The sequence below is a fragment of the Diorhabda carinulata genome, chromosome 4, assembly GCF_026250575.1.
Source record: "Diorhabda carinulata isolate Delta chromosome 4, icDioCari1.1, whole genome shotgun sequence".
Taxonomy (NCBI): domain Eukaryota; kingdom Metazoa; phylum Arthropoda; class Insecta; order Coleoptera; family Chrysomelidae; genus Diorhabda; species Diorhabda carinulata.
The window spans coordinates 24814884-24836912 of NC_079463.1; the positions used below are offsets into that span (position 1 = coordinate 24814884).

The following is a 22029-nucleotide window of genomic DNA, read 5'->3' on the forward strand; positions in this document are numbered from 1 at the left end:
ATGGTTCCAGAAGTACCTGGCCCAAAACTGTTATCTCCTTCTAACTCCAGATACTCCCATCCCAGCGATATTCAATAGGTCCAATACTCTTTTTATAATAAGAATCGACAAGCTCCTCCAAATAGCTACTGGGTGTCCACATCATCTCTTCATTGCTGGAAAATCTCCGAAGAGGCTAAACTTGGTAAATAAGGTGCATGAAGTAGTAATTCGAACTCTTCATTGCTGGAAAATCTCCAAAGAGGTTAAATTTGGTGAATAGGGTGCATGAAGTAGCAATTCAAAATTTATTTCATTTATTTTGGCCATTGTAATAGCGGATTTGTGAATCGGTGCATTGTCTTGATGAAACATTTTCTTTTTAACTAAAAACGGCCGTTTTTGCTTGATTTTTTCGCTCAAACTTTTCAATAAGTTCTTTTCCAGCCACTCACAGCCACTTCTCGCGTTTCTCTAAGCTCTTGTTGGACCAATGATTGCACGATGTTTCAGCGATGTGCCGACAATGAATTGGATCCCTGGGATCCCTCGGATGTGTACCTTTTCCTTTCGAAACCGCGTCTTCGATGGAAGTGACCGCTTGAGCAGCTTTATCACTTGTTGCATGCATTTTCAAGTAGACTTCTTATTTGTTGTGTTTTGCTTTAATGGCTAACTGATGGTGGTGGTAGAAACATACTAGATCTTCATGTTTATTGTTTTTGTCAATGTCTTGCAATTGCAGGGGTATCGCCTGCCATACCGAATTAAATTTGTAAATTGAATCTTCTCTATTAAAAAAAAACACGTTATTAAAGAAGAAAACTAACATTTATTTAAAAATATGTGATATCTTCTAAGAAAAACTACAAAATATATTATTGTAGTTTCTTTGGAAGAATACATTTTAATTTGATTAATAATTTTTAGGGTCACTATATCATTTTTCAGTATTTGTATTAGTTTTATTATCTGTATAATTTTTTGAATAAACATTCTGATAATTCGTTATAATTTCTTTGATATTAGTATAATCGTGTACCAAGTTCGTATTCCCTTCCAGATTGTTACCATGCTCGAATTCAGCTTCGATAGTTTTATTAATTTCATTGGACTGTTGGTTATTGGTTTGGTTATCCTGATTAATCTCTTCATTTTTGTTTCGTTCATGTTTAGCCTTTTGCTTGAAAAACAATCTAAATATTAATCTAGATATTTCTTCTAACAAGCATATTAAACTAATAACGGACAATCCTGCAAACAAACTTAATTGCATAACACAAGTCAACACAAATCTTGGCTTTTATCTTAAAGGATAAAATTTCAAGCAATTAGACATATCTCACCGCATAAAAACGAACTCAATGGCTTTTAGGGGAGTTCAAAATATGGAGATTAACGCAATCGATCTCTATACCAAGTTACATCCCCGAGGAGTTATAAGGAATAAAATTAGAGCCCAAAATTTGCAATCTTCTGACTTAAAAATATCAAATTTGGTAAACTCATCATCTCGTATACCGTGATTCGAAAACAAATCATACCGTTCAACATCTCATTACCGCGACTCTTTTATGAAACATAACTTTCAGCATCTCGCATACCGTGATTCGTGAACAAAACATAACGTTCATCATCTCGCACACCGCGATTCGTGAACAAAACATACCGTTCAACATCTCATTATCGCGATCCGATTATAAAACATAATGTTTATCATCTCGCATACCGTGATTTGTGAACAAAACATACCGTTCAACATCTCATTACCGCGACTCAATTATGAAACATAATGTTCATCATCTCGCATACCGTGATTCGTGAACAAAACATACCGTTCAACATCTCGCATACCGTGATTTGTGAACAAAACATACCGTTTATCATCTCGCATACCACGACGCGTTAATAGAATATACTATTCAAAATTTCGCAAGCGGCGATAAAAACAGTTTGCATATATAATAATTCCGATCTTAATATATACGCAAAATCAAATTATAAAGCCTTAATCAGTAATTAATAATTGAAGTTTTGCCTCAGAATATTTATCAACTCGTAGTTTTTTCTGTAGACATTATGAATTCACTTAATTAATTTCATTACCAAATGATTAATTCGTAAACTTTTCTTACCTAATAGGAAACCTAAAGATCCACCAATGTCAGATAAAAGCTGATTGGAATCATAACCTAATATTTCGGACATTGTGAGTATCAAGTTAGTGCAATACAAGCGAATCATACAATCAGGTTTCAACGCGGATTCGATGGATCGCCGACTGATTATAGAAGTTTTGTAGATTGTGAAATTACAAGACAATGGACAGTTGCAATTTTCGAGAAAATGATTTCTGACGACGTCACTAAAATGCAAAAAAATATACTTTTGGTAATTAACAATTACTAAATTATCTGTATTTGAACAGCAGAAAAATGAGAGAAGTTAGTCAAAACATGTTTATTCAAACATGAGTCTTAGAGATTTTGGTATCAATTTTCTTCTTTAATGAGTATATTGAATGTAGCGTTGATAACTTTTAATTATTGCCAGCTTCACTATGTTCATGTTTGTATAAAATTCGAAATTTTTGGGGGACTCCATCCAAAATGGACTTTGTTGATAATTTCACAGTTCCTGAATAGTGTTACTGACGAGGGTTGTCCTAACAAACAAACCAACCATTTTTTTTATAATCATATTCTTTTTCCAACATAGTGTCCTAGTAGGTTATGGCTTTTGTATTTTGAAATATTACATAGAGTTGTTGGATTGTTTGAATGCGTAAATCAAAGAAAAACGGCCTGAAATGTCGAAGAAAAAACCTCTATTTCACCAAGACAATACACCGATTCACAAGTCGATGACAACGATGGTTAAATCGAACGAATTGCTTCATCATCTACCGTATAGTCCAGATCTGGCCCCCAGTGACTACTGGCTCAAAAATTCAGCTCAAATGAAGATGTAATTGCTGAAATTGAAGCCTATTTTGAGACAAAAGACAAATCCCTCTACAATCACGACATCGAGGAGCTTACATTGATGAATTTTCATCAAAAAGTATGTTTTTCTTAGTTAGTCACATAACTTATTGAGTGGTATTATACTTAAATCGACTACATATAATAATCCGTCCATTTTTACAGGTTCCTGTAGCCAATTATTGTCTCCAGTTCTTTTTTGGTCCGTCGATCCTTCTTGCGTTTATTTTAACTTTCCCTCTTACGTTTTCATATATTTCTTTTGTTATCTCTGTTATGTTTTTATGGATTCTTATGTCCCCCATACTATCTCATATCCTCGTGTTCTATTTTTCTTTCTACGGGTATATAGTATATGTTATCAATCGTTTGTTTTCCTTTGCTCCTCCTTCATTTCCTCATCTTTTTCTCTATGATTCTCGTATATGCTTTCAAGCCATCTGAAGATAAACAACTTGCTCTGTAGTTTCACATTTTCATCCCTTTTCTATTATTAACCTCCTTCATGTTTACCTTATATAAATTTTACCATTTATGCTTCTATTTGTCATTTCCACTCGTATTTCATATTTTGATTCTCCTTATCATTTCTTTCACTTCCTCTTTTATTCTTCTATCGTCATATACTTCATATTAATCTCTTGTCATGTCTCTGTGGGTGGATTCTTTAACGAAAAATCCCTTCCATGTCTCCAATATGTTTATTTTTATATTGTTTCTTTTATGTCCTTCCATCGCTCTGATTTTGTTCCAGAAGCCTCTATAGTTATTTGCTAACTCTTCTCCAAATTGTTTCTTTGTTGCTTTTTTTTTACTTTTTTAATCCATTTCATGATTTTGTTTGTTATATATATTTCTTCGATGTTGCCTTTTTCTTTTTAATCATTTTTCTTATTTCTTCTTTGCACCATCTGATTTTTTTCTTCATTCTTTTTATCATCATTCTAGAGCAAATTTCCACCGCATTTTTAATAGCTTCGATGCTTATTTTCTAGAGTTATCTGTTGTTGTAGTTTACCTAAATTTCTCTCAGTTTCTTCTCGGTGTTTCCTTCAATTTTTTCAAACTTCAACTTAAGTGAGAAACTAGTCTTTTGATGAGCAAGGCTAAATTTCCAAAAATATAAATTTAAATCGATAATCATTTTGCTGTTTTAATAATTCTAGATTTTCTATTCTTCTCTCTCTTCCATTTTCTTTTTTCTTTCTTCATCTTTTTCTGTATCCTTCAACAACAGTTCTATCATTTTCCCATTAATACGCTTTGTTTGACACGACAGACTTAAAATTATTCAGAAGCGGAAGCTTGAATATACAATTTTAATAAATCGCGTTTTTTGTCCTCATTAAAACATGTTGCAAGATATTCCATAAACATAAACACGTTCAGTATCATTAAATAAGTTTTTTAAATACATTTAAAAAGTGGTGGCGCTTGCGATTTCATCATTAACGAAATCGCCATCTTTAGACGAATTCGTATTACTTTAATTACAGATTTTCATAAAAATCGTAGGTCAAAATTTTGTTCTAACTAAACATTTACTTACTTACTTTGTATACAACCTTATAGATGTTTTCACGGAAGAATAAGTATTGCATTCTTCAAAAGTTTCATTTTCCGGCAGTACCATCCACGGAACTGTACAATTCGTGATTTGGGCTATTTCCCTATTTATACAAAGTTCTTCACACTGAAATAGGTTCGTAAAATTAAAATAAAAGAAATAACTTGACCTCAAATAATTTATTCATTGTCGAAAACCATTTGAAATTGAGCTGGAACTTTTGGAACCGTTGGTGACACTTATATTGATACTGTTTACACTACTAATTAACCAACCCTCAAAACTACACTGTCTGATGAGCGTTTCGATAACCAAAATGACGTCTTCAGAAACTGAAGATAAACTAGATGTAGATATACTAAATTCTCCAACGAATCAACCTCTTCCCCTTGAAAAAATTCATGGCCAAAACGATATCGATGAGAAATTCCAAAAAAAACACTAAATTAGTGAAATAAACTGTTTTAAAAATGAAATAAAACACATAAAGACCGGCATTTTCAAAAAATGATCCTAAATAGATATTCAAATATAGAAAAAAGTGTTTTCAATGAACTACAAAAATACAGTCGACTGGCAATGGCTGAAATATTTTGGAACTACGAGGGTAACAAGCTCTAGCTTACTAAGTTAGTTGCGTTCAAAAATTGTCGAAAAAATGCGCGATACATGCGATTGCTTCATGATAATGCTCCAATCCACACAACTAGGTTTCCAAAGCTACTATAAACGAATGTGATTTAACAGAGATTGAACACCCACCATATAACACTGATTTTGTCTCCGTGAAACCTAAACTATTAAAGCTATTTACTAATACTTTTATATAAACAAGATTTTAAGGTACCAAAACAAATTTTCTTATCTATTATCTTGATTTTGGAAAAAGGTGCTTTCACTAAAACATTTTGAATCGACTACTAAGATGTTTCGTATCAAATATCACAGACCTTGTGGTATCTTATAGATATTGTCAGCCAAGCCGCCTCTGACAATGAAGAAGAGAAGACGTGAACAGCTGACATGGATGTTGCCCCCAGCGAAGAGAAATTTCATGTTTTCAGCCCTCTCCCGCGAGTAATCTCAATTTTTTAGAAGTTTTTTTCATCTATTATCAAGCCATTAAATGAATTATTGGAAAATTTATAGCACGGAAGGGTTTCAACTGCGTAGATCTTATTTTTAAGGTCGCGATGAATAGACTGGGTCTAACCAGAGGCAAGCTACATCACTATTACCAATAACGTCTCATGCCTAACATGTCCAGGTCTCTGTACCAGGAATGTATCAGATGTCTATAGGGAGAGAGGTTCGGAAGAAGACTTTATAATCCATTCTGTATATTTCCGCATGGAAACTGTATCTACGCCTTCAGGTGTAATTTTAATATCAAGATACAACGAAAAAATGAAGCTTTCCTTTCTCATATGCTTAGATTTCAACTTGATTCATGACCTATGGAATAGCAAGCATGAGAACTCCAGGAGGTGCTTCCTAACCAACTTCCTGTGCTCCATGAACCTGTGAAACCTCGGCGAACTTGTTTAGTTCATAATGAGTGGCGTTAGAGATCTGCACCACAGACATATCCTCTTAGAGTTGAATGAAGTCACCGCTGTTTCAAGGATTCCAAAAACAGAGCTGGTAGAGGTTCTACGAGGATACGACAAGAATATCCTCGACGGCGCAAACTTACCTTGGACCTACTGTATTTGCCGTCCTCTATGCAATGATTTTCATTAGTAGATGTTCTACCAAATTGTTTTATATCAAACTTTATTCTCATGTCTTCAGATGCTTCTAAATCAATGTATTCCAAAAAGTTATTTCGTTCTTCATCGGCATCTAAAATATCAAATTACAAACAGGTTGATAACTGATTCAATTCTGGTGTTAAAATTATCTATTTAATCGAACATCATTGAGCAAGAAACTGAAGAGACTCATTCCAATACATCTTCTTCCAAACCGATAAATTTGGTTACTTAACCTAAATGAAGCTACTAGGTGCAAGCGTTACTGCTTAAGTTTTGAGATATGGCAACACTGATGTGAATATGTTAAATCTGATATTGCAGTCAAGTGAAATTGAGGCATTAATTCCATTTTCATACATTCAATAATGCATGAACATCGAATTTATGGGTCGTGGTGAGTGTATTGATCTTAAGTCCTTAAAAATAATTAATTTTGTATACAATAGGATTAGTATTTAAGAGAGCATAAACACACATATAGTGTTCTATACAGTTTTGACATCCAATGATAAAAGTAGTCAAATTATTAAAACCACTTTAATTATTTATATTTTATGTTAATAAATAGCTGTGCTGTGATGTAATACTTACAAGTAAGATGCTCATTAGGATTGTGTAAATAAAATTGATAACCATGTGTAGAAATTCCATCTTGATTTATAGACTGCGATGTGACATTATGTTTAAGGTAAAACATAAACCCTCCGCTAACAGAAAATATATTGGACATTTTAAGTGGTTGAAATGTGAAGCATCTTCCTCTATCGATATGATAGAGACTTGTTAATTTTATTACTGAAAATAAGAAAAATATAAAATAAGCAATTTCGTTTATACTGAAACTTTTGTTTCTATTGCTTGTAGTGACATTTTTACGAATAAAATGTTTATATCTTTAGTGCAAATACTCCAAACTACTATTTACATTGTAATGTGTACAGAACAATATAAAAAAGGTTTGGACTGGTCAAAAGCCAGTTAGAAAGGGACTTAGTGTATACCAGCCCCAAAGCAGACAAAGTGAGTGTATTGTGAAAGAATAACTCATATGTATAGAAATTTGTTTAAAATTAATTTTTAATATTACTTATACTATTATTAGTGAGTATTAACAATAAAAAAATCACTTCAATTGGGTCAGAATATAATTTAATCATTATTTGGACGTTTAAATCAAATATAAGTTGAAATCTTTTTCTGTCTACATCTTTCTCAAACATACTTTTGACATGTTTCACATATATTATTTGTTTTGTTTTTGTTGCAAAGTCGTACTTGACAAAAATTTTATTTGTTAGAATATGCTGTATGTGATGTTTGTAGTTCCTCATTTTCTGATGACTTTTACTGTCTTGCAGCACTGTAATTGGCGAAAAGCTGTTCTGCTAATTGAAACAGGAACTATTTTCGTTGTATTTGTATTCTTGTGGCCTCTTATGAAGGATTTGATTCGTCATATCATGTCCAATAACATTTTTTGTATTGCTTCTATCAATTTTCACAAATTTATGCCTTAAACTTGAAACGGCTTCGATTTGCAGTTTTTCCCGATTTATGGAAAAGAGTTTATGTATTGCTGTCCAGTTTCAGAACAACGTCTTCATCACTGAGAAGCGTTGACGATGGTCGTTGTTGCTACTAACATCTGATGCAAACGAAAATTTAGTGCCAAATTTGTTTTTGTTTATTCGGTACATATCTTCCCAGTCAAGCTCCAATAGTTTTCCATGAGTTTCTAAAAATGTATGAGGCATTAACATGGTGGAACACACTTTGATTGCTTCATCCAGTTCCATCAATTATTGACAGTAAACATCATAATTGATCGTTTGATTCCTTGGAAGCAGCTCAAAAAACACATCTGCTGGTTCATCTTGTTAGCTCAATGATCCAATTTTCATCACCAGTGATGATTCTTTTTGAAAAAGGGTCAAATCGTGAGGTAGTCAGATATCAAGCTTCTGAACTAGCCCAAGACATTTTAAGCGTTTTTCAATTGTTGTGTTAGATACATAAAGCCTCTCCGCAACCTCTCGAGCAGTTATATGACGATCCTCTTCAATTATGACTTCGATTTGGTCATCATCAACTTCAGTAGGCCGACCAGAACGTTGTCCATCTCCAGCATCATAAACTTGACATATTAGCACTAACATAAGTTATTCAAAAACTAAAGCGAGGCTCTGTATCAGTAAAAAAGCGAAAGTACTTAGTTGCCAACCATATATTCTATAACAGTTGCAAAACTGGGTCCTACAACAGTCAATGGAAAACAATAATATTCAATTGTTTTAAATAATTTACAGACAAACATGCACGTAAAGGTGTTAATGATACAGTAGAATTAGTTGGTAGTACACTTGGAGTAGGAAAATTTATTATTTACAGATTTATTAAATAAAAAAGAAATGTTAAGCCGGAATTTCTGGAACCGTTAGTGATATTTATACTGAACGCACTGTTTGCACTACCACTACACCAACACTTACAACTGCACTGTCTGACGTGAGTTTCGATAACCAAGTTATCGTCTTTAGAGACTCAAAATAAGTTAAAACCTAATAACTTGACTTACCTATTTTATACTGAATTTTTCTACCAATGAACCTTCTCCCACGAAGGTGGCAAGTTTCTAACAGCACGTAAAGCTCCAGGAATATCAAAATTTCAAATAGAAAATTATTTGGAAGAAAAATTTCAAATGAAAGTACATGCTTTCTTCTTTGGAAAGAATTTCTGACAGTAGAAAAATTTCGAGTCACGTGCCAAAGAAGCCGCAAAGAATCCTTGTGAAATCCCAGTTCAGCTTGCCAATGATCTGAAGACTAACTTCAAAAACCTTGTTCACGAAAATGAGTAGTACGGCACCCATCTACTTATCACCTGTTCTTTTGAAAAGGAGAGAAGCTGTGACAATGAGAAGACTCCAAATTAACTATACAAAAACTTATCAAAAAGTCGCCCTGTCTGTCAAAATTGTCTTGGTGGAGTTTCTTAAAACTACCAAGCTGTATGAGAAAATATAATTAATTTACGTATTGTAATAGATTTTGTAACAGTCCTTTATTTAACTTATGATTGTTTTTGTGTGCCAATGACTAGCGCTGTCTAGGCAAGTTAAACTGAAATGAAAAAAATATTGTCAAAGTCAAAGACTCATAATGGAGATTCAAGATGGGATCCAAAGCTGTTTCAATCATGAATCTCGGCAAACTGTCACCATATTAAACTCAAAATCATGATGAAGTAGAGTTTTTATACAGAGTTCACAGATATGATAGATACGAAATCAAAGAGAATTAAAATTTGATGCTTTCACACACTAACCGAGCCGTAATTCGACAGGTTTTAAACCAATACATTGTAAGCTGCGATGAATATAAAAAAATGTAGAATTAATGACCCTTGGAATTATCCTTAATCATGACAATGCGCAGCCGCATATAACAGTTGAAACAAAGATCCTCCCTCACCCAAATATTTTGCCAAAATGGAATGGTATTTGGAATGACATAATTTCTCTAGTGGACCAAAAATTTTATGAAAACATTTGCGCTTTATGATCAACAGATTATAAAGTTAAATTGAATCGTTTTACGTTGTGTTGATATACATCCAGAACAAATTTTTAAGCATTTTACTTGTTGACACACATCCATAACGCCTTTTTTAAACAAGTTACATATCGGCACACATCCAGAACGTTGTTTTTAGTATTTGTTTTGTTGGTATACATCCAGAACAAATTTATAAGCATTTTACTTGTTGGGACACATCAAGAACGTGTTTAGTATCGTTAAAATCGTTACAAAAAAATTTTCATGCTCATAACTCCCTTCGTCCGTTTTCAATAATATCGTAGTAGTGGAATGATATTTTATAAATTTATATATCGGTAAATAGTTGATAAAAATAACGGCTCAAGTAAGATGATGATTGTTGTACAGGAAGGATGATAACAGCTATGCGCCTTTCAAGAAAACTGCATTTGTTATTTAGGTTAGTGCTTTTATTTTATTTTTATTTATCTATCGGTCTTTACATAATCGATTACCACTACAAAATTAACAGACATCACTTCAAGTTTGAACATTGGATCTTATATGTTAAAAAATTGTCTCATGAAGCTCGAAATTCCTTTATATCGATCGATCAATCGAATAGAATCGATTATTTTTCATTCGTAACTGTGGTATATCGAATACGAATCGAAATTATGGAAAGACCAAGTCACACTTAATTTTTCTTTGGTTTTTACTTTTCTATTTTGGGTTCATATGTCTATCATTTGTAGATATCATTCTCAGTATTGCTTGAAGTGGGTTATTTGATTATAAACGAAAATATAAAACTATATATATTCATTGAAATATAAATTTGACATATTATAAAATTCCTTTACACTTTTTTTCAAATTATCAACATCAAAAAATAGGAAATAGTCAAAAAGGCCACAATTTTTCGTAATTATATCTATTTATTCCACCCCTAATATAAATCGAAACAAAATAATGAATTCCATGGTATCGAACGAAACGCAGAGATGTCCCCTATACAAATGCACCATTAAATCCACAGGAAAAAATCTAGAGGTACTAGATCTAGAGATTTTAAAGTCTTAGCCAACCAATCTATCTTTTAGGAAAATAATTGCACATCGTGTGAGTGCACAATCTTGTTGTAACCAGATTCAGAGCAGCTAGAATCACCTATTAAGTTATTACACACAGCTGTTAAAGTACATGGTTAATTAAAAAAATCACTCGTAATTAAAAAGACTTTATTGCTTGTTAATAAAAACAATAAAAGAAACATCTTACATAGAACTGGGGCCTGTCAAAGCAAACAAGACGTGCGCATTTTCTATTAAAAAAAAGTATGTAATACTTTTTTATTATTATTTGGATTTTAAATATGTTCAAATGGAATTTCTACATATTTAAAGATTGTACTTACGTTCATTAGATGTATCTGAACCACCTTTTGAAGCATAAGCATATTGGTAGAACATCTCATCGTATTTATAAGTAGCATTTTCAATGAATTCTGTTAACGAATGTTTTGAAAAATTGAAATATTTGAATGCAAAACTTGATGTCAATGATTGACTGTAAATACCAAAAGTCTAAAAATAAATAATATTTTTTTGAATCAAGCGTTCGTTATGTATGAAAGATTTTTACATGTTGATGTAAGCAACTACTAGGTCTTCAGCATGTTCCAGATATTTGCAAATTGATGAGGCAATTTTTGAATTAAACAATGAGAGAACTGGAGTTTATTCAATGCAAGTAAAAAAGGAAATACCAACACAAATAAAAACAAAAAGTTATACACATTGACATGTGGATCAAAGACATGCACACTTACATAGAAACAAAAAAGTAAAATATAGAGGTAAAAAAATTTCTAAAAAAAAAGAATAGAACAATTTATGACAAAAAAAGGGATAATATAACAAGCCCTACACCTATTTTGAATATTCCTTTGTTCACGTATTGTGATAGAGTAATCATTTCTGATTTATTTATTCAAAATTCAAAATGAAATTCTTTAAAATCTACGGGATTTTCCAAGTCTGAAAGCACAAATTTTTAAGAGAGTAACATCATAGAGAAACTATTAAGTCTAGTCTTGCAATCAACCAACAAAATGTTGTATTTTACATTCTTTTAAAGAACGGTTAAATGTTTTAAAGATACCCGTTTGAAAATAAGAACTAACTTTCTCATTTGTCTCTTTTGGGCATCTGTTAAAACTAAAAAATTGTCTATTTCGATCACTAAACCTGATTCCATATCTCCTTAATTATCTGAATCATAAATATAATTATTTATAGCAGTAACAGATAATTTTTTAAAATTTGTTACGAACTCATCTCCGCCCTGGAGACGGTCCTGCTTGGATATAATAGAATTCTAAAATTCGGCGAAGGTGCTGCCTTTGATAAAATACTCGGAATTCGTTTGATCTTAGTTTTTATAGCAAGCAATACCAATAATTCCTAGGTAGGTCAATTTATTCATTTGTTTTATTTCCTTATTATTCTAGAACTTTTAGAATTCTTTATAAATATAAATAAGGAGTTTCCGAAGCACAGTTTAGTTCAGTTTTATAATAAATAGTCGTAGTGAATAGAGTTAAAAATCGAAGTAATCGAAGAATTTGAATAAATTATTTAAGTTGGATGAATGATAGTGAAAAGTGAATCATTACAAGTTAGTTAAGTGTGGTGTATAATATTAAAATAAATTAAAAACGTAAGATACAGTGTTCATTAATTAATCCCAAGAATAGAAATCGTACAAATAATTTAGGAAATCATTACAATATAGTAAATCGAATGTATATCATAAGCAAAGCAAACTTATCGCTTTGCATCAGTTTTTGAGTTTGAGCAACGGTTTTGGTGGAAATCCAATTTTTTCCTCCTGATTCACCCATTGCTATCTGTTCGACAAGACACAAACTCTCTGAGAACTGAGTGGAATTTAAAATGTAGTTCGGACATTCTGGCATAGAGGATGCACCTGGAATTATTTTATTAGGACTACCACGTTATATTTCTCTAATTGTGAAATTTGTATGTTTTATTTGGATTTCGTACCATCCGAACAATCGAAAAGAAAACTATGGAATATATGGATGCATATCAGTTTTCTAATATGAAGTACGGCTCCCTAGAAAATTCAGTTTTGTTATTTGATTCCTCCTGAAAGTGTTTTCGTAGCACCTGTCATATCCGCAACCCGTTATACGACTCGCATAGAGAAAATAAAATATCTATTTTTTAAAATGAAACCTCAATACTTTTAATTATTCTATGATATCACGACGGCTGTCTACCGAGCGTTGTCGGAAACTATAAATAGTCTTCCCCATGTAACTCGATAACCAGTTCTAACATATAGTGTATGATTGGTTGCCTCTCCTTAAGGGTGAGACTAAAACTTTATAATCAATTTTCAAAACTGTTATCTAATCAAACCAGTAATAAGAAAGTTTCCAAAAAACAACACGGTATCATGTATTTTGCTATGGATATATATTTATTCGCAATCCCGTGAATACCGGGATTCAAAAATCACAATTCCGAAAGCTTCGAGTTTATAAGTCGTAGAGGATCGAATCTTCTAGTCGTGATCTAATTTTTTTAAACTCTCGTTATAAATACAATTAAAAATACATTACTTACTTTGAAAACTTCGGTTTTGAATGATGGACGTCGACATACAGTTACACATGGATATCTAATACTGTCATTCAAAATAAATTTAGAATACGTCGCTGTAGGAGGATGAATGAATTTTTTAACACATTGTGTAACCTAAAGAAAAAAAATGGGTAGTAATCCTCATATTCAACATCGTGTGATTAAACCAGTACAGTAAACCACAACATACGGTTACGAGGATAAGATAAACACCTTCCTCATGTTATTGATTTTGATCACTATTCGTGTGAATCCTAATTTTCGGTAAAAATTGCTTCTTCTGAAATAGCAGCCAATATTCAGCGTTAAAATTAGCATTAAATCTTCACGCTACCGAGCAACGACATGTAACATTGGAAAACAAATCAATGGTAATTTTTATAGTAGAATTAAAAAAAATATATTTGGAACGAATTTATATCGGAAGCTCTTGATCAAACCTTAAAAAATCTTCGCAATGACCTAACCAAATCTTTCAAAATCGACTGCTTCCGATGAAATCAACGCTTGTTTCAAATCATCAAATCTATTTGCTATTTAAAGAAATTTCAACTGGTAATGACACAACCGGATTTATCAAGTATCTAAGAAGTCCAATCATCTATGATGTGGGTTCCTATCAGGATCGTGTACCATAAATCTTAATGAATACAATTTAAGTAGCTAAATTTATTATTCTTCGCATTCACATTAATATAAGACAAAAATTTGCATATTGTACAAGATTTTTGATCTGGCTGTTGTAAGTTAGATAATTCATAAAGAAGTAACGATAAAGAAAATTACTCATCGAAAATTTTTATGCCAACTAACTGTAGAATTTACAAAAAAAGACGATTCTTTGCCTCCTCGTGAACAACTGTTTTAAAGACTAAAATGAAACATTGCCAAACATTCCAAAATTTTCGGTTATTTCTAATGTTTTACATTTTACAAAAACATACCTGACTAAAAGTGAAAATGGCGCAAATGAATAGTATAACAAACTTGATAAGTTGACTTGGATCTTTGAAACAATTACTTGTAGGAAGAATTTTCATGTTTCGTGATTACCGGATCGACACAAAACACAAAATAATTATAAGAATTTGATGTGTTATAATTCAAAAACGATTCTAATTTAACTTATATTTGACACTTAGGATATGGGATATCAGCTTATTAACATTATGATTACAATAATCATTATTTTATGGTATACCTCATAACACTCATAAATCACACGCTCAGAGAATAAGTCAAGCAATTGTTAGATAAAAAAACTAATAAAAGCGATTGAAGCTTTTTGGTTTATGGGACAAAATAAATGATATATAACTAAAAGCAGATGATATCATAGAAGAAATAATATAATCATGTTTTGTTATTAATTTTTTTCAATATATTAACAAAATAACAGACGAATGCTAGTTGTTATTAGATTTATCACATCTTCTCTTCTCCATGTATGAATGCTACTAAAAATAATTATTACTACATAAGTAGAAAAATAAAAATTGGCATTAGAGCGACTTGAACCTGGGACCTCCCGCTTATAAGCTTCGTACTCAAGCTACTACATTAAGGGGACCTTAATAATACGTTTTTCACGCACTAGTGCGTAAAGTTTTTCTAAATATTTCAATTGTCTACTAAAAGGGGGTTCTTATTTGCGGGTTGTATTGAAATCGATTGTGTGCCCGGTATTGACACGATGTTGGGCAAGAGTGGAGGAAGTATCGGAATTAGTGACAGACAAATGTTCTTTGGCTCTAAAGGAAATACGTCGATGTGTCTGGCGAAAATTTTACTGTTTTATTTCTGGTAAGTATTATTTACATATTACATTTTTTACATTGTTAGAAAAATCTGTATTTTGTAAGTTTCCATTTTTAAAATGATATTGATATTATTAGTTAGTATTAGTTCAGAATATATGTAATTATTTTGTAAATAAACGCGTTCTAGTTCTAAAATGTTTTTTATCGTGAAAAATAAATTAGTTCCGCCAAATACCATCGAGGACACTGTCATCGAAAATCCGCCATATTGTTTTCCCAAAAATAACATCTAAGCTTGCATTTAAGGTATGTTCTGTTACCGGAAGTACCAGGTCTGGCTATAAAAAAAAATGAGACTGCGCGCCTAGAGGGCGCCCTACACGGGTGGGGTAAAAAACGAGTAGTTCGTTAGATATATAAATATTTTGTCTATTCACATGCCAAAACACGTTTCCGTCACTATTATAGGAGCAACGTATCAATCTCAAATTTCTCGTTAAATTGAAAAAAAAATCCGATTGAGTGCTATAAATTGTTGCAAGAGGCTTATGGGGATAATTCTCTATCTCGTGCGCGTCTTTTTGAGTGGTGTAAGCGCTTTAGTGAGTGCCGATAAAGCACTGAGATGACAACCAAATCGTGCGTGCAGATCGTCGATTGAGCATCCGGATGATTGCCGAGGCTGTAACACCGATAAAGAAACGGTAAGAAAAGGAATTACACATGACAAAAGTCTGTGCGAAAAAATCTGACTCCTGACCAAAAGTTCTTACGTTTCGGGTCTGTTCAGATTTCCTTGAAAGGTTAGATCTGCTTTGAATGGGACCCACCCGATTTAAGACGATGAAAGCGATAAAGCAAAAAACGGCAGAGGGCGATAAGGTGAATGGAATTAAATAGAAACAAATGTTGTGAAAATATTTTTATAAGAAAACATATAACAATATATTTATAAACTTTCAACAAACGATCGATTAAAATTTTTTTATAAAAAACATCGTCTATTTTTAGTTATTTTCGTATCATCAAGTTTTATATTTCGAATGAATCAATCGATGTTTTTTCATAGACGAAGATGTGGGGAATCCTTTAAGGCAATAATCGCAAACGTGCGGTTTTTCCCCCGTATGCAATCTAATGTGCTGAGTGAGATTTCCGTTCAAAACGAATCTTTTACCGCAATAAGGACATTCGTAATGTTTCTCCCCCGTATGTAATTTCAAATGATAATGCAGATGAGCGAATTGGAGGAACCGTTTACCGCACGTATCGCATTTGTACGGTCTCTCGCCGGTGTGAGATCGAGTGTGGATTTTGAGTAGAGATTTCGAATGAAATCGTTTACAGCACACATCGCAACTAAATTCGTATTTACGTCTACATACTCGAGCGGTTTTGTGGGATTTCAATTTCGCTTTTTCGCTAAAAGTCTGATTACAAAAACCGCATATGTATTCGTAGCCGTCGCGATGCAGCTCCACGTGTTTTTCCATATCTACAACGAAACCGTTGCAAGTTGCACATTTTTTGTACAAATCGAATTTCCCGTTGCACTTGTGCTCCTCGCCGTCTACGTATCTTTTACATTTCGAGCAATAGAAGGGTTTGTCTCGACTGTGTACTCCTTTCGTGTGGGTCTTCAAATGCGTTATTTGGGTAAACATCTTACCGCAAATCGTACACAAATAGGGTCTTTCCCCGGTATGAGCCCTTCTGTGAACCTCCAATTGGCTCTTGTTGTTAAACATCTTATCGCACGTATCGCAAGCGTACGAAGCGATCGAATGTTTCATCTTGATGTGTTTTCTCAATCCGTTCGGTGAATTTATTATTGCGCCGCATAAATCGCACAGACATTGGACGTGTTTGTGGGAATGGAAATTCGATTTGAATCTAAATTTTTTACCGCAAATTTCGCACATGTAAGGTTGTTCTTGCGTGTGGGTGTTGATGTGATCGTTGAGTATAGAGGAGCCATACTGCACCCCGCATATCGGACAGGGATGTTTCTTTTTCGGTTTGATTATTGTTGAATTGTCTCGCTTGGTTTTACATCTTTTGTGTAACAAATATCTCAATCTGGAATCGAATTTCACTTTGCAAACGCTGCAAGTGCATTCGCCGGTTTCGGGATCGATCGACATCGTCGACATTCTACATTTTGTTTTGGCGTGGAGTTGTTGGTGTTGTTCAATTTTATTTGTCGATATTCTTTTGTTGCATAACGAACACGGTGTCGAGTGTCTTCTGAAGTTTTCGCGTTTATGTTTGAGGTAATCGGCGATTGTTTCGAATTCGAGATTGCAAACGACACATTTGGATCTCAACTTCGATTTATTCGATTGGAGATCGTCTCGGGGTATGGAAAGTTTGGAATAATCATGTTCTAGAAAAGAATCTTCTATTTTATTCACTGTTAACTCAGTCGGAGGAATATCAAGTTTACTATCCACTGCTTCGACATTTTCCTCGACGACTTCATTTTTCAAGTTTCTTTCTTTATTTTGTTTTTCGATCACTTTTATTCGATGACTTACGTACTCCTCATATTCTTTAAATGACAGTTGACAATCTGAACAAGTATAAACTTGATTTGAATATTTATTATTTTCGCTACTATTTTTTCTATTAGAATCTGGTGGGTCCACTTTTGTAAAAATGTCATCTTTAGTATCTATATCAACGATATCATCATAAGAAATTATTTCCATTTTTTCTTCTCTATTTTCCATTTCTTCTACTTCATGGCAATTATCTGTTGCAAAATTATTTTCATCACTTTTATTATGTTGAGAGTTATTTTCTTCTGTCGATGTATCCAATAGTTTTGGAAAACTTGGTAAAGAAAGTTGCCCGATAGCTATTTGCAGCATTAATTGCACCTCTTCTGTTTGCAATTTGAAGGAGTAAAATTCGACGAGCGTCTTCGCGCATTTTACACATATTTTTTGAGGTAGTCCATCAAAAACATTTACCTAAAAAATAAACAAAATTTTGTTACCTAGACTGAAGAAATTAGTCAAATGAGACAAAAAATATAAATAGTTATTTACGTAACTATTTATAAAAAAAGCAATATAGTTCAACGAGCGCCAGAGTGTAAATGTACAGCTTTACAAATGCACTTTCGGCAATAAGTGCCAAAGATGCATACTTGCTTACGACCTACTACAAAGAAAATTAGTATAAACCACACAGGTAGAAGTTTGAGAGCTCTGAACTGTATTCTATGTAGAAATTTCAAGCTTTCTGACCTAGTAATGTATTACCATTCCTTTGCAAAATTTCATTTTATTTTGACAGTGGTTTTTCTAAAATTGAAATATTGTAATTGGATGCTACCAGAACAAGTTGAAGAATTTTCCTTATGTTTCTTTAAATATTTCAAACATTTTTTTTATCAAATCGAATTATACTACTCTACTTGCACAATAATATTGAATGCCTATAAGTGACCACAATAAAAGTCTCCACACAATTTTTTCGCCAAAAATTTATACAATTTTAGTAAAACACTTTATATTTAAATCTCTCTCTTTTAGGTTTCAGAAATATAAAAATTTTAGTTAGTCATATTTAGCAATCGGCATAAAATATTTAAAATTATAACTTGCACTTACAGAAAATCCAAATACTTACCTATACATTTATTGTATTATGGTGTATTACTATTATTATTGCGTAGTAATGAAATGAATACAACTGGTTTATTAAAATTTAAAGATAAGACATTATTAAATACTTACTGCCGCCAATGAAAACATATCAAACATTTCATTTAATGAAATTTCCTTGTGTTTAGCCGTAAACACATTGATAACTCCATCATTTTTAATGCATGTACGGCATTTTTTATTCAATCCTTCTGTAATAACATCTATACATTTATTATCGATATCAAATATTTCAATTTTCTCAAACATTTTTTTTTTTAAATATTTCACTTTGTTTTATAACAACTCCAACATTGTAAACTTTAGTGAAATTTAACAAATGACATTCTAGAATTATCATTTATCACTATCAATTATCAGATCATAAGCAATATGAGGTTTGTTTTTTTGCTACACGGAATCAGAGCAGGGAAAATCATTAGCTCAAAACTATAAAAAAAAAGAAATAATAGTATCTATATAATATATATTATAATTACAAGATATTATTAGAAATTTCATATTTTTTCCTAATAATTGATCTACATTTTATAATATTTTAATTACAATTTGTTTGTTACTGTCAAGTGTCATTCTGTATCGAATTTTTGACATTTTCGTATACTTTAATCTACTGGTTCCGATTTTAACTATTGTCTATAAACAATGATGAATTACTTTGTTTTTTGAGTAAATATAAATACATTTTTTACTTCTCGTATCAACCTCAAAGTTTCTTGAAACACGCAAGAACATTCGGCGGGTATGTATTCTTAATTTAAAATACAGTTGAAAAATTTTTAATACATATCAAAATGAAAAGTTAACAGGATAATTTCAAATGATGTATACAAGAATTTGTGAATGTTTTCTTCTTTAATGTTCATTTTCAAATATTCCAGATGAAGTTATCATGAAATTTAGGAATTAGTTGGATAATATTTAACTCTACAAAGCTTTTATCGACCAGACTCTGATTTATATAATTGATGAGTAAAAGAATTTCATTAAAAAGTTTTGTGAATGTACCTCATGTAACCTCAATAGCGTACTTAAATAGTTTATAACTTACTAATCAATTTAACACATAATTTTAAATTTTCTGTTATTCTACATATTTTCTTTAAAAATATGTTAATAATAGTTGTTTCTTATTGGTAGATAAAACTTTCTAAATACAAGTTATTTAGTTTATTTATAAATTTGTACATTTGTAAATAAATTAAATATAGTTTTTGTTATATTGTAGTGATATTTTCTAATCAAAATGAGTGAACAAGAACAACCTGTAGCTGAATCTTTATCTCCACAAGAGTTGGAGAAACAAGAAGAAGCTAAACTGAAAGCCAAATATAATATTGGTCCAAACCAAGGACTAGGATTAAAAGCTAGTGGACATTCAGCATTCCTACAAAAACGTTTATCGAAAGGTCAGAAATATTTCGATTCTGGCGACTATCAAATGGCTAAACAAAAATTCGGAAATGTTGCTAATAAAGCAGGCCTTCAACTACCCGGACCAATTCCATTTGTAGGTACAGGTGAAGCTATTCCTACTCCAGAAAGTGTCCCAGTGAGAAAAACTTCTTTAGTACAACCATCAAAATTTTCAAATATTAGTTAGGAACACTATTCTTCTGGATTCTTTATAATAAGTACTATTTATGTTGAATATATAATTAAGTTTTTATCAAAATTTTAATTAGTGTATGGTGTTTGGAATTAATAACATTGGTGAATCATTTACTAATTAAAAGTTAAATTAAAAAAATTAAAAATCTAGAAAGTTGTATTTGTTATTCTCATTTTTCTCTCCTTAATCTCTCTAAGTCAGGAAAATGAAAAAATTAATATCATTGGAGGTCCAAAAGCTTCACAGAAATAAAAATGATTAAATACAGTTGTTATCGGTGCATTTTGTAGATCCATTTACAAACAGCCTACAAAAATTTGCATAAAATTACAACTGTCTTTTATTTTTATTTTTTTAACAATTAGAATTAAACATGTTTTCTTGAACATATGGATCTATATATTAGGGATCTATTGTGTCCCCTTTTTTGAGGTTTTGTTCTGTACACAACAGAATCTGCATGCCATATTATCTCCTAAATCTAGCATTTTCTGGTTTCCATTGAGGCTACAATGTCTCAACAAGACTTCTGTTAGTATTTGTAGTTTTGTAAATTCTCTAGTCATAGTTTCACAGTAGTATTTTTTTCTGTCATAACCCCTGTAGATTGTCCACTATCCACCTTCTTTTCATGAGATTTCTCTATCTTCTCTGTAGCTGATAATCACAAAGAGATTCAGGTCCTATGATTGGTTTGTTCTCCCATACTTTAGTGAATCTGTCAGCTATTCCGTTTTCCTTCTTCGCACAGTGTTCTGGAATTTATTCTCCTTACCTCACTCATTCAACTTCTAGGCATTCCTAAACCAGTTTGGATTTTATGATATTGGAACTTAGATCTCTAATCGGCTTTCGGACAGATTATTCTCTTAGTTATAATAATTCCTTCCAAGATTGAAATCGATACATTTTGAATGGCATATTCAGTAAAACCTCTAACACTGACCACCTCTTGTCCATCTCTATGTGTTTACGGAAGTTTATTAGTTGGTTTTTTCACAACTAATTTTCATTGGAGGGTTACCTCTCTATGTTGACCCCATCCATAAGTTGTATGTTAACCTTCATAAATAAGTTGCATGTTCACTACCTCTTCAAGTAAATTGTATGATGACCCCCAATCGTTGTATTTAGGACTCCTCTATACGTCTTAGCTCTGTGTTTGTTCTTATACGAAACACCCTGTATAAAATTCTCGTGTCACAGTATTTGCAGCAAAACTCATCCAGAATTCTGTGAGTATACTTAATAGGTCTGAGAAGCCCGGTGTGATTCCGTTTTAAAAACAAAAATGAAAATATAAATAAAAACCTATTCAATCTCGATTCTACAGTTTGCATTTGAAGCACAATTTCAAAGCTCATGAAGCCCATAAATTGATCTGGTGTATGAGGGGCAACAATAAAACGCAGCTGTGTTTGACGCACAGATCTCAAGCACGACAAAATGGAACATGCGTTAAAATGCCTTCTTCATTTAGTAA

The 22029-nt window shown here is 32.1% G+C and overlaps 3 protein-coding genes across 3 annotated transcripts; 1 reads left to right on the forward strand and 2 right to left on the reverse strand.

Annotated features, from left to right (window-relative positions):
- Positions 1 to 792: 792 nt before the first annotated feature.
- Positions 793 to 14541, reverse strand: LOC130892696 (acid-sensing ion channel 5). The gene is made up of 8 exons (XM_057798240.1): positions 14445 to 14541; positions 13483 to 13614; positions 11244 to 11412; positions 6879 to 7082; positions 6227 to 6375; positions 4517 to 4656; positions 2115 to 2344; positions 793 to 1233 (listed from the first exon to the last, which is right to left on the reverse strand). The coding sequence occupies exons 1-8, from the start codon at positions 14538 to 14540 to the stop codon at positions 920 to 922; spliced, it is 1434 nt and encodes a 477-aa protein (XP_057654223.1). The 5' UTR covers position 14541; the 3' UTR covers positions 793 to 919.
- A 1624-nt stretch (positions 14542 to 16165) lies between these two features.
- On the reverse strand, positions 16166 to 19282 carry LOC130892697 (zinc finger protein ZFP2-like). Its single transcript, XM_057798241.1, has 2 exons — positions 19007 to 19282; positions 16166 to 18235 (listed from the first exon to the last, which is right to left on the reverse strand). Exons 1-2 carry the CDS (start codon positions 19181 to 19183, stop codon positions 16286 to 16288), a joined length of 2127 nt encoding a protein of 708 aa, XP_057654224.1. The 5' UTR covers positions 19184 to 19282; the 3' UTR covers positions 16166 to 16285.
- A 220-nt stretch (positions 19283 to 19502) lies between these two features.
- On the forward strand, positions 19503 to 20699 carry LOC130892698 (alpha-endosulfine). The gene is made up of 2 exons (XM_057798242.1): positions 19503 to 19676; positions 20163 to 20699. The coding sequence occupies exon 2, from the start codon at positions 20181 to 20183 to the stop codon at positions 20535 to 20537; it is 357 nt and encodes a 118-aa protein (XP_057654225.1). The 5' UTR covers positions 19503 to 19676; positions 20163 to 20180; the 3' UTR covers positions 20538 to 20699.
- Positions 20700 to 22029: the final 1330 nt, after the last annotated feature.